At 40.4% G+C, this 13,065-nt stretch overlaps 1 protein-coding gene across 2 annotated transcripts in view; it reads right to left on the bottom strand.

The window, feature by feature from the left end:
* Positions 1–2,573: 2,573 nt before the first annotated feature.
* The window catches only part of KLHDC10 (kelch domain containing 10), a 62,189-nt gene continuing 51,697 nt past the window's right edge, over positions 2,574–13,065 (bottom strand). For both annotated transcript variants that reach the window (XM_077857322.1, XM_077857323.1), the window contains 5 exons: positions 12,295–12,379; positions 11,364–11,430; positions 10,746–10,793; positions 8,586–8,725; positions 2,574–7,741 (listed from right to left, as the gene is read on the bottom strand). In XM_077857322.1, coding sequence (XP_077713448.1) covers positions 7,532–7,741; positions 8,586–8,725; positions 10,746–10,793; positions 11,364–11,430; positions 12,295–12,379 — 550 coding nt within the window. In that variant the 3' untranslated portion in view covers positions 2,574–7,531. The remainder of the gene's footprint in view (positions 7,742–8,585; positions 8,726–10,745; positions 10,794–11,363; positions 11,431–12,294; positions 12,380–13,065) is intronic.

Genomic DNA, 13,065 nt, shown 5'->3' with positions numbered 1-13,065 from the left:
GCCTGATCCTGGAGACCCAGGATTGAGTCCCACATCCGGCTCCCTGTGTGGAGCCTGCTTCTCCCTCTGCCTGTGTCTCTACCTCTCTCTCTCTCTGTGTCTCTCGTGAATGAAGTCTTAAAAAAAAAAAAAAAATCCTAATACTCCAGCCATACCCTTTGAATAACCCAATTTTTTACAGCCTGATTTGGTCAGAAGGGACCCAGAATCACAGTACCTTGAAGAAGGGCTCAGTTGAAAGACCTGTGAAGCGTTGGAGTTTATAAAGGAGAAAATAGGGGGGAAAATGAACAAAAAACCATAAACATACTTTAAAAATCCAACAGCCCCTACTGTGGCCCTTTGCACCTCCCAGTCCATCTTGCTACTATTAGCTTTTGGGGCTGTTTTTTGTTTAGTTTTGGATACCTTCCTTTACGCCTCTAATTAAAATGCTTTTCTGGTTATTGCTTAATTTTGATACATTCTATATTTTACCTTCCTGCTATGGAAGATGAGATAAGATGCTCACTTATATCACCACCCAACTTCCTCGGTCTCATCCTCTTAGTTTCCTTATCGGTTAACTTTGTAACTTTTAGTAAATACTTCACCTTCACTTTTTTTTTTCTTTTTTATTTATGATAGGCACACAGAGAGAGAGAGAGGCAGAGACATAAGCAGAGGGAGAAGCAGGCTCCATGCACCGGGAGCCTGACGTGGGATTCGATCCCGGGTTTCCAGGATCGCGCCCTGGGCCAAAGGCAGGCGCCAAACCGCTGCGCCACCCAGGGATCCCAACCTTCATTTCTTATAACAGCAACTAGAGAGAGGGGTAGCAGTAAATATCTAATCATGTTTACTATGTGCCTGACATCCTGCAAAGCGCTTTATATGTTATTTAAGCCACACAATAAAACTGACTGAGCCAAGAGCTAAACCTCTCCAGATCATCTCTTTCTAGAACTGCAACTGTGGTAGCCACTAGCCGTGTGTGACTGTTTACATTTAAATAAGTTAAAATTAAATAGAATTAAAAATGTAATTCTTCGGTCACACTAACCACATTTGAAGCGCCGAATAGCCAGTGGCTATCACATACTGGACAGTGCAAATAGAGAACATTCCCACCATCGCAGAAATCTCCTGGTTTTGTGCTGCTCGGGAAGCTAGGGCTTTTGTTTGAAGGTACTATGGAAACTGGATGGTTTAATCAACATCTTTTTCCCTTAAGCAATTACTGAAGAAGATTAACTGCAAGAGAACTGTTCCGTTATAATAGCTTAGTAATGGCATTTTGACAAACTCGAATTTTATACAGGGAACTGGAAGAACAAAACCACCCAAACCAACTAAGCCACAGACACCTCTTCCCACCCAAGATAAGCTGCGGCGTAACTAAGAACCAAATCAGATACAAACAGGAGTTCTTTTCAAAGCTCTGGCTGTCTAAAATCTAAAAGGTGGAGGGTCCACTTCTCATTCCTAGTAGGTGTCAGGGGACTCTACCTTGGAGGAGGTAGGAGAAAGAAAGTAAAGGAAACAAGACTGCTCTGTATAATAAGTGTATTAACTGTAAGGTGGGGCGCCTGGATGGCTCAGTGGGTTAAGTATCTGCATTCAGCTCAGGTCATGACCTCGGGGTCCTGGGATCAAGCCCCACATCGGGCTCCCTGCTTAATGGGGAGCATAGCCTGCTTCTCTCCACTGCTCATGCTCTCTTGCTCTCTTTCTCTCTCAAAGAAAATCTTTAAAAAACAAAACCAAACCTGTAAAGTGGGCTGGGGAGATACACACACACACATATTAAGGGGTAGAAACCAAATCCTGTTGGTTTATGATATCTAAGATTATTAGTCCCAGGAGGGTATATCTGATCCAATGGTTGGTTGATGGGAACACTGAAGACTAAGAGGTGCGTAGGCAATTCTGGATGGGAGACCTTAAAAGTGACCAGACTTGGAGTGTCCACACTGATGGCAGACTTCAGAGCTCGCATAAAAGTACTGCTTAACCTAATAGATGGTGAAGTGACAAAAGCAGAGGTCTTGGAGAAAGGAGCAGCTGGAAGACCAAGGCCAGAGCTAGGAACTGTGGTTTCATCCCCAAAGGACCCCAGAGAAGGGCTCAGCTCCTCTTGAGTCTTTTCTCTGGAATCGGAAACACAGTCGTGACTCCCAATGCTAAAGACTCACATTTTCCCTGTGAATTCCCTTGTAGCCCCCCAGCTCTGCAGAGAAGTCTTGATATGTCCATACAGACTTGGCTAGGGGTAGCTTGGGGAATATACGGGATGGGACAGGCAAAGGGAATGTGACCTGCCCCCATGGTCATTCACTCCCTTGCTGATGTCCTGAGGGGAACCACGTTCTGCTGAGAGGATTGCGGTGTGTTCCAGAGTTCCAGGGGGTGAGCAGAGGGAAGGAGCCACAGCAGGCAGTGGTGAAGGCAGATGACTCACTGATATTACAGAGTAAAGTGGATGCTCATGGGTTGGGAAAGGCGCAATGGAGGTGGGTGGCTTCTTCCATCATGGAGGTGAGCTCACAGACACATAAATTACCACCAGATAGTCAAGGCAGCCTTCAACCAAATAGATTTGGATAAGATTTATTGATCAGATTGTTTTTAGAAAACCAACAGCAAAACACTGACAAGGTACATAAATACAGATTGGACATTTTAGGGTAAATTCACTATTTCTCCTACTTGTCTGTAGGAAACCAGGTAAGGTGGAAAAGCTGTCCTGATCATATGGCATGCACACCAGACTGCAAAAGGACTTCCACACTACTTAACAGGACTGTGGCAAATAGCTTTAAAGTAAGGCAAGCATCGTGTGTGGCCTAAGCATACCCTGGACGAAGAGCCAAGCCCAGGCCCGCTCTCAGAGACTGCATGAGAGGTTTCCCTTTCTTGCCTACGTTCTTCTAGTCAAATCCTCATCGGCAGGTGCCTTTACAGGGAGATGCCTGGCGCTGTCCCTGCTCAGACTCTGTGTACAAGGAAGTGGCTTTGGAAAAGTCAGTGTGTTTCTGATGCCTCCTTTGTATTCTAAATGTGCAACTAGTAAAACAGCAATTACTACACCTTGGTGAAACTGCTTCTGACTCACCCTGTACACTGACTAAGCAGGGCCTTTTAAAAACTTCTGTAAAGTGAAAATAAAATAAAATGAAATAAAATGATGAAAATTATACTAAAAAGATGGTATCACTTTTGAAGCACAACTCAGAACTTCTTGTTGTAACACCAGGTAGGAGAAGAGGTCCCTTTCCGGCAAATCCAGTGACCTCAGAAGGGAAACGCCATCACCGGCACAATTTGTGCAACACACACAGAGAGTCCAGAGCCCTGCAAAGCCTGCCTTGGGCCCTGCCAACGCTCCGAGGGTCCCAAGGAATTTGGGGAACCAAAGCACTTGGAGCTAACAGTGAGTGACCAGTTTGGGGAGCTCACGATCACAGGACCATAAGCCCCCACCTGTCCTGGAGTGCAATGCCAGGACAATGTAGAAGAAGGAAATGGCTTTTGGTGCTACATCAGAGTGCTGGCAGCTGGACAACTTAGTGACGGTGCCACTTCCTAAACATCTGTAAGACCACATAAAAACAAACTGCTTTTACAGAATTAAGACCAACACAGACATAGAAGATAATTTGACCTTTCCTATGTGCCAAGCGATATGGCTGGAAAAGGTATTTCCAAAGGAAGAAATAAGGCTCCTGCAAGAACAGAGGAAAAGCAAGTATTTGTCAAGAGCCGAAGAAATGTGTTCAAATGATGGGATTTCCTCTGCATCACACACAGTAGCTGCTTCTTCCCACAGGCGCTGAGAGCTCTTTGGTGGTTAGAGGAGAGACAGCCTAGAACTCAGGGCAGGAACACTACGCGGAAGCAGAGGGGTGAAGAGTTAACATCTCAACTCAGGATTACCACCCGTGGGTCCTAATTTCAATATTCAACAGCTGTCATCAAATTGACAATTACAGCTAATAGGGCTGCTTATATGCTTGCTGGTTTCTAGCCCTCTGTGATTCTTCTTTTTCATTTCTAACTACTTATTAGCCCCATTCCACTGAAAAGGAGGTGCTTGTGGGAGAGGGCTAGGGAGGAAGAATATAAATGAATCAATTATTTGATAGAAAAGTTGAAACACTGATTATCTATGAATTTCAATTATATGTGCTTTACCCTTGCTACTATGGGTAACCAAAGGTCACTGTTAATAAACCTTTTGCTTAGAAATGTTAATGTTTATTACTATATGTTTAAATCTATGTAATGGACATGAATAATTTAGAGCAAATTTTTACACCATGTCACTAGGGCCCTGAAAAAAATTCTGCCAGTGGAAAGGATTTTAGTTTGGCCCCTGAAGAACAGTTAAAATTTCCATCTATTCTATACTGGTTTATAAATTTTTCCAGAATGTGGAAAATATTTTATTAAATGAAGAAAGCATCGTCTTCATTTAATAAAGCATTATGTTCACAGATAAATTAGTATGTACATGGGAAAACTGATAGTATTAAATATTAGGTTTTAATTCTCCATTTAGGAAATTCCTTACAGGTAGACTTTTTTGTGGGCAAAGAAATGTAGGGAGTTATGAACACATGAGATAGTACAAAGATGACTGGGGAAAAGTCTCAACTCTAACAAACCCTAGGAATATAAAGTCTCTAGGAATCGAAGTAAGAAAACAGACTTGAAAACCCAGACTGACCCAAGAGTTGGCTTACGCTAGCTGATCACACCTCAAATCCTTGACTCTAAAGGAATGAGCTGGCTTCCCCAAAGCAGATTAAAAAAAAAAAAAAAAAGTAGTCTACCTGCTTTATAGTTACACCCTATATAAATATCTGTATATATTCATATGTGTTTCTATATATTGCACTTCAATTTACAGGACTGCAGTAAGATGGCAGGGAGTGCCTCAAAGAGGCAGAGAAGCAGCAGGCATAAACTTTCCTAAACCAAGTAACTGTCAGGAATTCAGGGTGCTGGTTATAGGTATACTAAATGGCTGGGGACCCCCTATATAAAATTCTAGTCATCTACATCTAAGTCATCATACACACAGACTCATTTGGCATCCAGAACATGTGCATATGTGTGGTTCTATAGCACTCAGAGATGGTCACACTACATCCTTTTCACTAGTGTTATATTAAAAGAAGACACTTCAGACCAAGGATATGTACTTTTATAAAATATAAAAATGTCACACACAAGGTCTTGGATGTCAGGCCTCCAAAGTCTACCTCAGAGAAGACTGCCCTCAGAAGGCTTAAATCCCTTTTTGCTAGCAAGTGTGGATTGAACTAGACCCTCTTTCTAGCTCTCCAGTGTAGCAAAGCTATAGAGACCTGCTTATTTTCCAAGGAGCATGGAAGGATAAGCACAGAGGCTTAGCAGTCAGGCTTTGGTCCCTATATAAATCCATGAAAAAAATCCTTTCACCACCCTAGACAGCACAGCTTATTTAACTGGATATATTCCACCAAATATCCAGAGTGGGCTGGAGTCATGCAGCAAAGCTTTGTTTTGAACTCATGGAGCTGCTCAACCTGACTTGCTCTGGAGAGAGCTCCTCACTGGAGTAAGCTTAGCAGCGGGTGGTAACAGGTTAAATGTCAAACAGACTTGGTCATGGCAAGATGGGGGTGGGACCTCTAGAGGAGTTGCTCCTTTTCCTGCCTCTGCCCCATACCCCTCACTTCCCCAAAAGGATCCAAACTCAGAGAGTAGTGATATTCTAAGACTCTTGCAGACTATTGGCTCCTTGAACTCAACCCAACATGGATGGGACGTCCTAATAAGGCATGAAAGTTAGGAGTCCAAGTCTAGAGACCATAGTTTTCTCTTCCCTAGAACTCCACACTGGATGGTAACTTTTTAGCCGTAACTCAAAGGTGATTTTAAATCCACACATGAGCTAAAGAGATCCCTTCTGGGATGAAGGAAAAAAGAGGACTAACTTTAAAAACTAAGTGGAAAAGAGGCACTTAAAGGAAAAATGTGTCCCAAATCTCCCACTGGAGTCTCCTGTTGTGAGGTGACCAACGGGATGATCAGCACTGTGCCTTCTTGTATGCCTGCAGCACCTTGTGTACACCTGAGGACTTCCAAATGCTCACATCTCAGTGACTTGTTCAATTATCTAGCAGCCTGATGGCAAAGAAGTGAAAATTCAGGTCACTCCTTTTTTAGAGTTAAAATACAAAACAAAACAAACCAGAACTAAAACTTCACACCAAAAAACTAATGATCCTCAGTTTCATTCCTTCCTCATGCTAGTTTTTAAAATGATACTTAGTTCTTCGGGAAGGATGACCTGTGGCTTCCCCTCCCCCCCAAGACCTTTTATCCAATAACTAGACAATTACTCACAGCACCATGCACATTAAAAGCAGACAAAAAAGGAGACAATAAGCTAAGGGGAAAAATCAAAGGCCAGTTGGCTTTCTAGAGATAAAATCTGTTGCCTGAGAGAATGGCAGGTGCATGGCTCGGTGTCAGAAAAGAAACAAGTTGTGAAAAGGAAGCGGGCAAAATGACCAGTGGGGCTCATAGCCTGGCACCCAAGCCCACTCTGCCCTGCTCTTCTCTGGCCTCTTACAAGCTTACTTTATGTCCCATGGCATTTCTGCCACATATTTAGGTCTACAAGCCCCCCCACGAAGAAGTCAAAAGAGATACTTGAAACCAATGAGCACAGGAGAATTTTGAAATTGCCCAGAACGAAGAACTTTGACCACCATAAATTCCTTGATTTGAAACGTTCGTGGTGCCATAATTTCTAAGAGCAACAATAAACAGCACGACTACAACACACAGAAGCCTCATGACGAGCCAAATCTAACCATTGCTGGCACCATAAAAATGAGAAAAGAAATCACTGATCAAGAGTTGCTGAGTCGCTTGACTTTCCTCCAAAATCAAAGGATGGGTTTGGGTATCTATGCTGCAAGATGTCGACCAGTGCCGCCATCAGATCCAGCTACTCAATTAGAAGCATCTTGAAAAACAGTAAGTTAAACATCTAGGTTTGCACATAACCTGCACAATTCTCAAGGTTAGCCTTTATCTATCCTGAAACTTCCTATTCTTGTTGCTGGATTTAAATTTTTCTAAATTTTGTTTGTTTTTGTCAGTGATGCTGCTTTAACTTGCAGAACACTGGCTGACATGGTCATAGTTTCAGAGTTCCTTTAAAAAATTCTTTATCTTATCTTGATTCACAACATTATTAAGGTACCTTCAAGACTTTCCCTCAAATCCATCAAGGAGGAGGGAGTATGTGAGTATGTGTGTGTGTGTGTGTGTGTGTTGGGGCAGGGGGGGAGAGAAGCAAAGAAAGAAGCACAAGGGAAAGTGAGATTTCCATAAACTTAAAACCAATTTACAGAAAGGCATCTGATGTATTTTCTGAATAAGGCCTTGATCAGGGTAACCAATCCTCTTTGTAGCACATTCTACACTGCCCATAAATAAAGGAGTCTCTTTAAATTAACATTTCCAGTATCAATGAACAGTCCAGAAATCCTCATTTCAAGCGCTCGATGAGTCCCTGTGTGAGTCCAAGGTGCAGAAGCTGTGTTCGGGAGAGGTTTGCTAGGTTAGGGAAGGCCGCAAGCAGCTTCTCCCATGCCAGTTCCAGCAGGCTAGGTACCACCAGCCAGATCTTAAACAATGACCCAGTCCGTTTGTTTTCATGGATGTTCACCACTCCTCCATGAATGTACATGCAACCAGCCTACGAACAAATGGCAGTCAAAAGAGGATAAATTCAAATGGGAGTGAAATCAATACCTAGGCTGAAGATTCAGCAAAAAAATATACAGTAGGCCAAATTGAGATGAGGTGAAGCAAAAAAGAATTTCTCACTGATCCCAACACAGTGCAGAGATCAAGAAGGGTTTAAATAATTTATGAGTTACTAGGGGAAAACTAGCTTCTTTTCCTTCCTTCCTACCTTCCTTTCTTTCTTCCTTCCTTCCTTCCTTCCTTCCTTCCTTCCTTCCTTCCTTCCTCCCTCCCTCCCTCCCTCCTTCCTTCCTTCCTTCCTTCCTTTCCTTTCCTTTCTTTCTTTTTCTCTCTCTCTCTCTTTCTTTCTTCTTCTCCTTCCTTCCTTCCTTCCTTCCCTCCCTCCCTCCCTCCCTCCCTCCCTTCCTTCCTTCTTTAACTTCAACAAACATTAAACTAACATTAAATTAAGTATTCACTGTGCCAAATACTGGGACTACAAAGATGAAAATAAAGGCCTTTGCTTTTGAGACACTAATGGGATCTTTGACAACAAGGCATCGTGGGGATAGAGCTATTCTGCCCTCCCAGAAAACACATTTTATGTAACGGCCAGGGATTGAACGCCACATGCAGCCTCTCTTTGACATTTATGCTGCTCTTTTAAACCGCGTATGATGGCTTCTCTCCCCTTTTCTCAGAGGAAGGGCCAGCTTTGTCTTGAAGAAAGTTTTAGAAACATATTCTTAATCCAAGGCTGGTAATTTCAAAATCTTTTTTTCTTGCTAGTATCACTAAAAAAATTTCCTTATCACCTGCAACTATGTAAGGAAGATAGGAAAATAAAAACTTACTGGTGTAACAGCTGCACAGTGAAAATAAACTGGCTCTGGCATGGTAGCTGGGAGCTTTACCCATTGGAAAGTCTGCAGATTCAACTTCCAGATATCTCCCAGGATCACTTCTCCATTATAGCCCCCACAAATAAACACATCTATTGAGAAAAGAGAGACCCAGATCACACAAAAGAAGAGAGTCACAGCTACAGCATGTTTTGAGGTACATCACCTGGCTAGCTGCCATGGGACCAGTTCAGTAGATGTGCCCCTACCACACAGGACTTTAGCTGGGTGGTCCCCTCTTGCTGCTGTCTTGTCCCTCAGTAAACTATAGATATTATGTTGGGATATTTACTAGGCCTAGGGATGCAAGCCTCTAAGTAGGCTTCCTGTCTGGATCCTCAACTTCAAATACCTACAGGTACCAGACACAGGAAGTGAATGAACAACGTCCAGGGAAAATAAGCAAACAGGAGTGCACACACTCTAAAGGAGGAGATGGTGATGCAGCACCAGCTGCACATGTAGAACTTAAGGTCGGCAACTGCCAGATCTTCCAATTTTTCCAGAGAAGCTGGAAATCTGGATATTTTTTTTTTTAAGTGAAACATTTTGATTTTTTCTTTAACATTTTGATTTTTTGGGCAGCCCAGGGGCTCAGTGGTTTAGCGCCTGCCTTCAGTCCAGGGCCTGATCCTGGAGACCTGGGATCGAGCCCCACATTGGGCTCCCTGCATGAAGCCTGCTTCTCCCTCTGCCTGTGTCTCTGCCTCCCTCTTTTTCTCTCTGTGTGTCTCTCATGAATAAATAAATAAAATCTTTTTTTTTTTAATTTTTAAGTGTTATCTGCTAATCCAAACAATTTTAATACATATATGAGCCAGACAAAACATAACTGCAGGCCACCAGTTTGCAAATTCTTCTTTCAAATAATGTCCTAGGAAGGATGGATATTTGTCTGCCCGTACAAACATCCTCTTATGTAGACATTTAACCTGCTGAGAAATATTCACTGCAATGTTCAGTTTGGGGGCATAAGTGGTTCTTCCAAGCTTTCCTTAGCCAAAGGGGACAGTGTGAAGTCCTATTTATCTATACAGTTCCTTACGTTCTTTCAACCTTCCCAAAAAATCAAGGGTTTTTAATTGTTGTTGTTGTTGTTTTGTCAAATTAGATAGCTATAACTGGTCAACTTGTAACAAAGTCTATGTGAACATTCAAACTAAATGCCCCAAACTAAGGCTGAATTCTATTGGTGTGGTGCCTGGCCTCAGTGAATCACATGAATACAAGTCTTAATTCAGGTCTAGATCAAGTTTAAATCAATACTTAATTACACTATAAAATATACTGGAAACTTTTTTGGCTAAGATACAAGAAAATTTCAGTTCCAAAGCAAAGCTGAACAATCCCACGATCTACACATCTTATCCAGAAAGCAGCAACAAAATAAAAAGCGTCTGTACTGGAGATGGCAGCATAATCCTAGTTAAATCCTAACTCAACTGCTGAAAGGATATGGGCTATCAAACTCATTTAGACACACCTTCCTCCCAGGAAAAATGGAAGGTGATTTACCAAATTATAAAATAAGCTGTGAATTAAAAGACAGGAGGGTTGTCCAAAGAGGAGTCATTTATCACACTTGGATGAAGTAGCTGCAGCTGCTTTCTGAAGCCATACAATGCCTCTGTTGTAATAAGGCCAAAGAATGAGCCAAGAGTCCTATTTGGCATCAGATAGAGCACAGAATAAACTTTATGAAACACCACTCTGAAGGAGTTATTGTAATTTTAATACTATGTCCACCGAGGTCACTATTATATGTCAAGATTATCAGTATTACTCACTTACAGCCACAGATTATCTGTTGGGGGTGGGGTGTTAAAAGGTCAGGCAGTATAATAAAAGCTTATTTATCGCTGATCTTTGAGATCTCTGGTAACTGAAGGAACCCAAATACCCTACTCATGTACTTAATGAAAACCACTGAGAAAATCATAACTTAACGGATTTCCCTTCAAGTTTAAACTACAAGAAATAGACAATTCTCAAAATTATGCCATATATATACATATATGTGTGTGTGTGTGTGTGTGTGTGTATATATATATATATATATATATATATGATATTTTCAGCATATACAATTACAAAGTGAACTAGAAGCCTTACCATTTTTTATTTGAACACAACTGTGACATCTTCGGGCTGCAGGAAAACCTGCCAAACACATAAACACAGATATTCAATTATTCACAGAAAGACGAAGACTAACGTTGATGTGCCACGGTGAAAGACATACTATGAGTAGCTCACTTAAAACAACCCCACTGTTGCCTTAAGCAAACTGACTAGTCCTTCCAATCATTCCTTATTTCAACTAAACTAAGGCCATCTGAGTCTTACCATAACTGGTGAGTCTCACATAACTCACCAACTGTACAATGGCTCTGGTGCCAGGGGAACAAATTGGGATGGTAGGTGCAGGGGTGTAGTGGCTTTCCCAAGCCTTTTAATCCGCAAAAAGACAGGTAGATCTTGATTCAAGTGTCTGCTTCCTAACCCACCCACATTTCCCTGTTTCCATAAAACTCAACAATCCCCATTAAAACTCTCTGCACAATTACAGAGGAAGAATAATAATTGGACTAAGGAATAAAAATAATTTATAATACTAGCATAACAGATATTTTACTTGTCATATAACTCAGTAAAAATATTTTTCTCCTCCAAAACAAGTAAATTAAAATATATTTATTAAAGATACATGAATCAATATTTTAAATTTACCTATTTTTTCATGGGGTTTTGTGGCAATTTCCTCCCATGCGTTTGTTTCAAGATTGTATGCATGGATCTTGGGGGGGAAAAAAAACAAAAGAAGATACACACACATAAATAATTTTAGCTAGCCTGAAAACTGGATTTTTTAAACATGTATTCTTGGTTGAAAAGTCTTCGTTTCTTTTGCTTTTCTCCATTCTTCCCTAATTTTAATGGAAAGCAAAACATTAAATGAAGCAGTTGAAAATTAAGCAGATATAGGATTCCAATTTTTTTAAATCACAGAAAAAAAAGTTGGAATTCTGCAACTGCCACATTTTTTACAATGAACATTTATCATTTTTATATGAGAAAAAAGTAAGTGTTGATAAGAAAATAGGAGAACACAGTTTTGACAAAACTTGAAAAAGACTAATAACGTTCCAAAGCAGCCCAGGAGCTCTGTAGCCTCATCAAGATTTCTCCTGGGAGATGAGGATTTAGCAATGGATGAATAAAAACTTTTCAGAGCTTCCTAAAGATGCATAGCCCTAGATGTGACCGTTCTTTTTATATACATAGCACTGATGATGATAGAGAGGTCACATTCTGAGCATCATGGCTCCAGTCCTTATTAGTTTCTTCATTCAAGCTACTGTATCTTCCTCTCAGTCACTTTCCTCATCCAGCTTATGCCAGGGATGATTTTCATATATTTTCGTGTGTGATCAATACAATGGTCAGCTGGAATGCATATCAGGGGCACAGAGTGTGGCCATATGTTATAAAGAACATGGAACACAAAATAGGTGTTAACAAAGAAACTGTTCAAAAATTCAACTATCTACAGTAACAGAATTATCTTGCATGTATGAAACATGCCTCTCTCTATCCTTTTCTTTATTATTATTATTATTATTATTATTATTATTATTATTATTATTATTTTCAAATATACCTTGTTTAAGGAATAAGCTGTCCAGGAAGTACCACCTCCCAAGATGTAAATCCTCTGCCCATCGTGTGCAATTTCATGTCTGTATCTGAAAACATACATAAAATCCATTTATAACTAAGTGAAAAGTGATTTACCTAAGATTTAGCCACAGGCTTTTTATTGGATAATTATTCATAGTAATAAATTATTAGGAATAACCTAAGTATTTAACAATAGTGAATTGGTTAAATGAATTATAGAACATATGTAAAATGGATTAGTGTGCAACCCATAAGAATGTAGGCAGAGAGGACAGTTAATACACTGAGAACTTCTTTTCATGTCATTAACTGAAGAAGAAGTTATGTGGGAGCAGATAGGCTATAATCCATTAAAAACATACAGATACACAAATATGCATAGAAAATGACTACAGAGATACATCCCAAATATTAACCCTGTTTATCTCTAGATTTAGGCTTTGTTTTTTATTTTATTTATTTTGCTTATTTGTATTTTCCAGATTTTCTATCATCTTTTTGTATAAGGGAGGAAATTACTACAGAATTTTTAAAAAGTGATCTGTCTTACATTTCATTAGAAACCCTAGACTATGGGCTTTCAAATTAAGTTACTTATTTAACAGATACAAAGATATCAGAAAGATTATGTTACGTAGAACTGTGAATATAATGTGAAACACCTACCAGAACTTTTATCCAAGCAGTCTAGCTAGAAGCTGAAACAATTTATAATATGTCCATAAAATGATTCAAGAAGGCAACCATGTGA

This window comes from Canis aureus, chromosome 18, assembly GCF_053574225.1.
Source record: "Canis aureus isolate CA01 chromosome 18, VMU_Caureus_v.1.0, whole genome shotgun sequence".
In the NCBI taxonomy this organism is placed as follows: Eukaryota; Metazoa; Chordata; class Mammalia; order Carnivora; family Canidae; genus Canis; species Canis aureus.
Note: the sequence above shows the minus strand (reverse complement) of the source record. Positions and strands in the feature narration are given on the sequence as shown.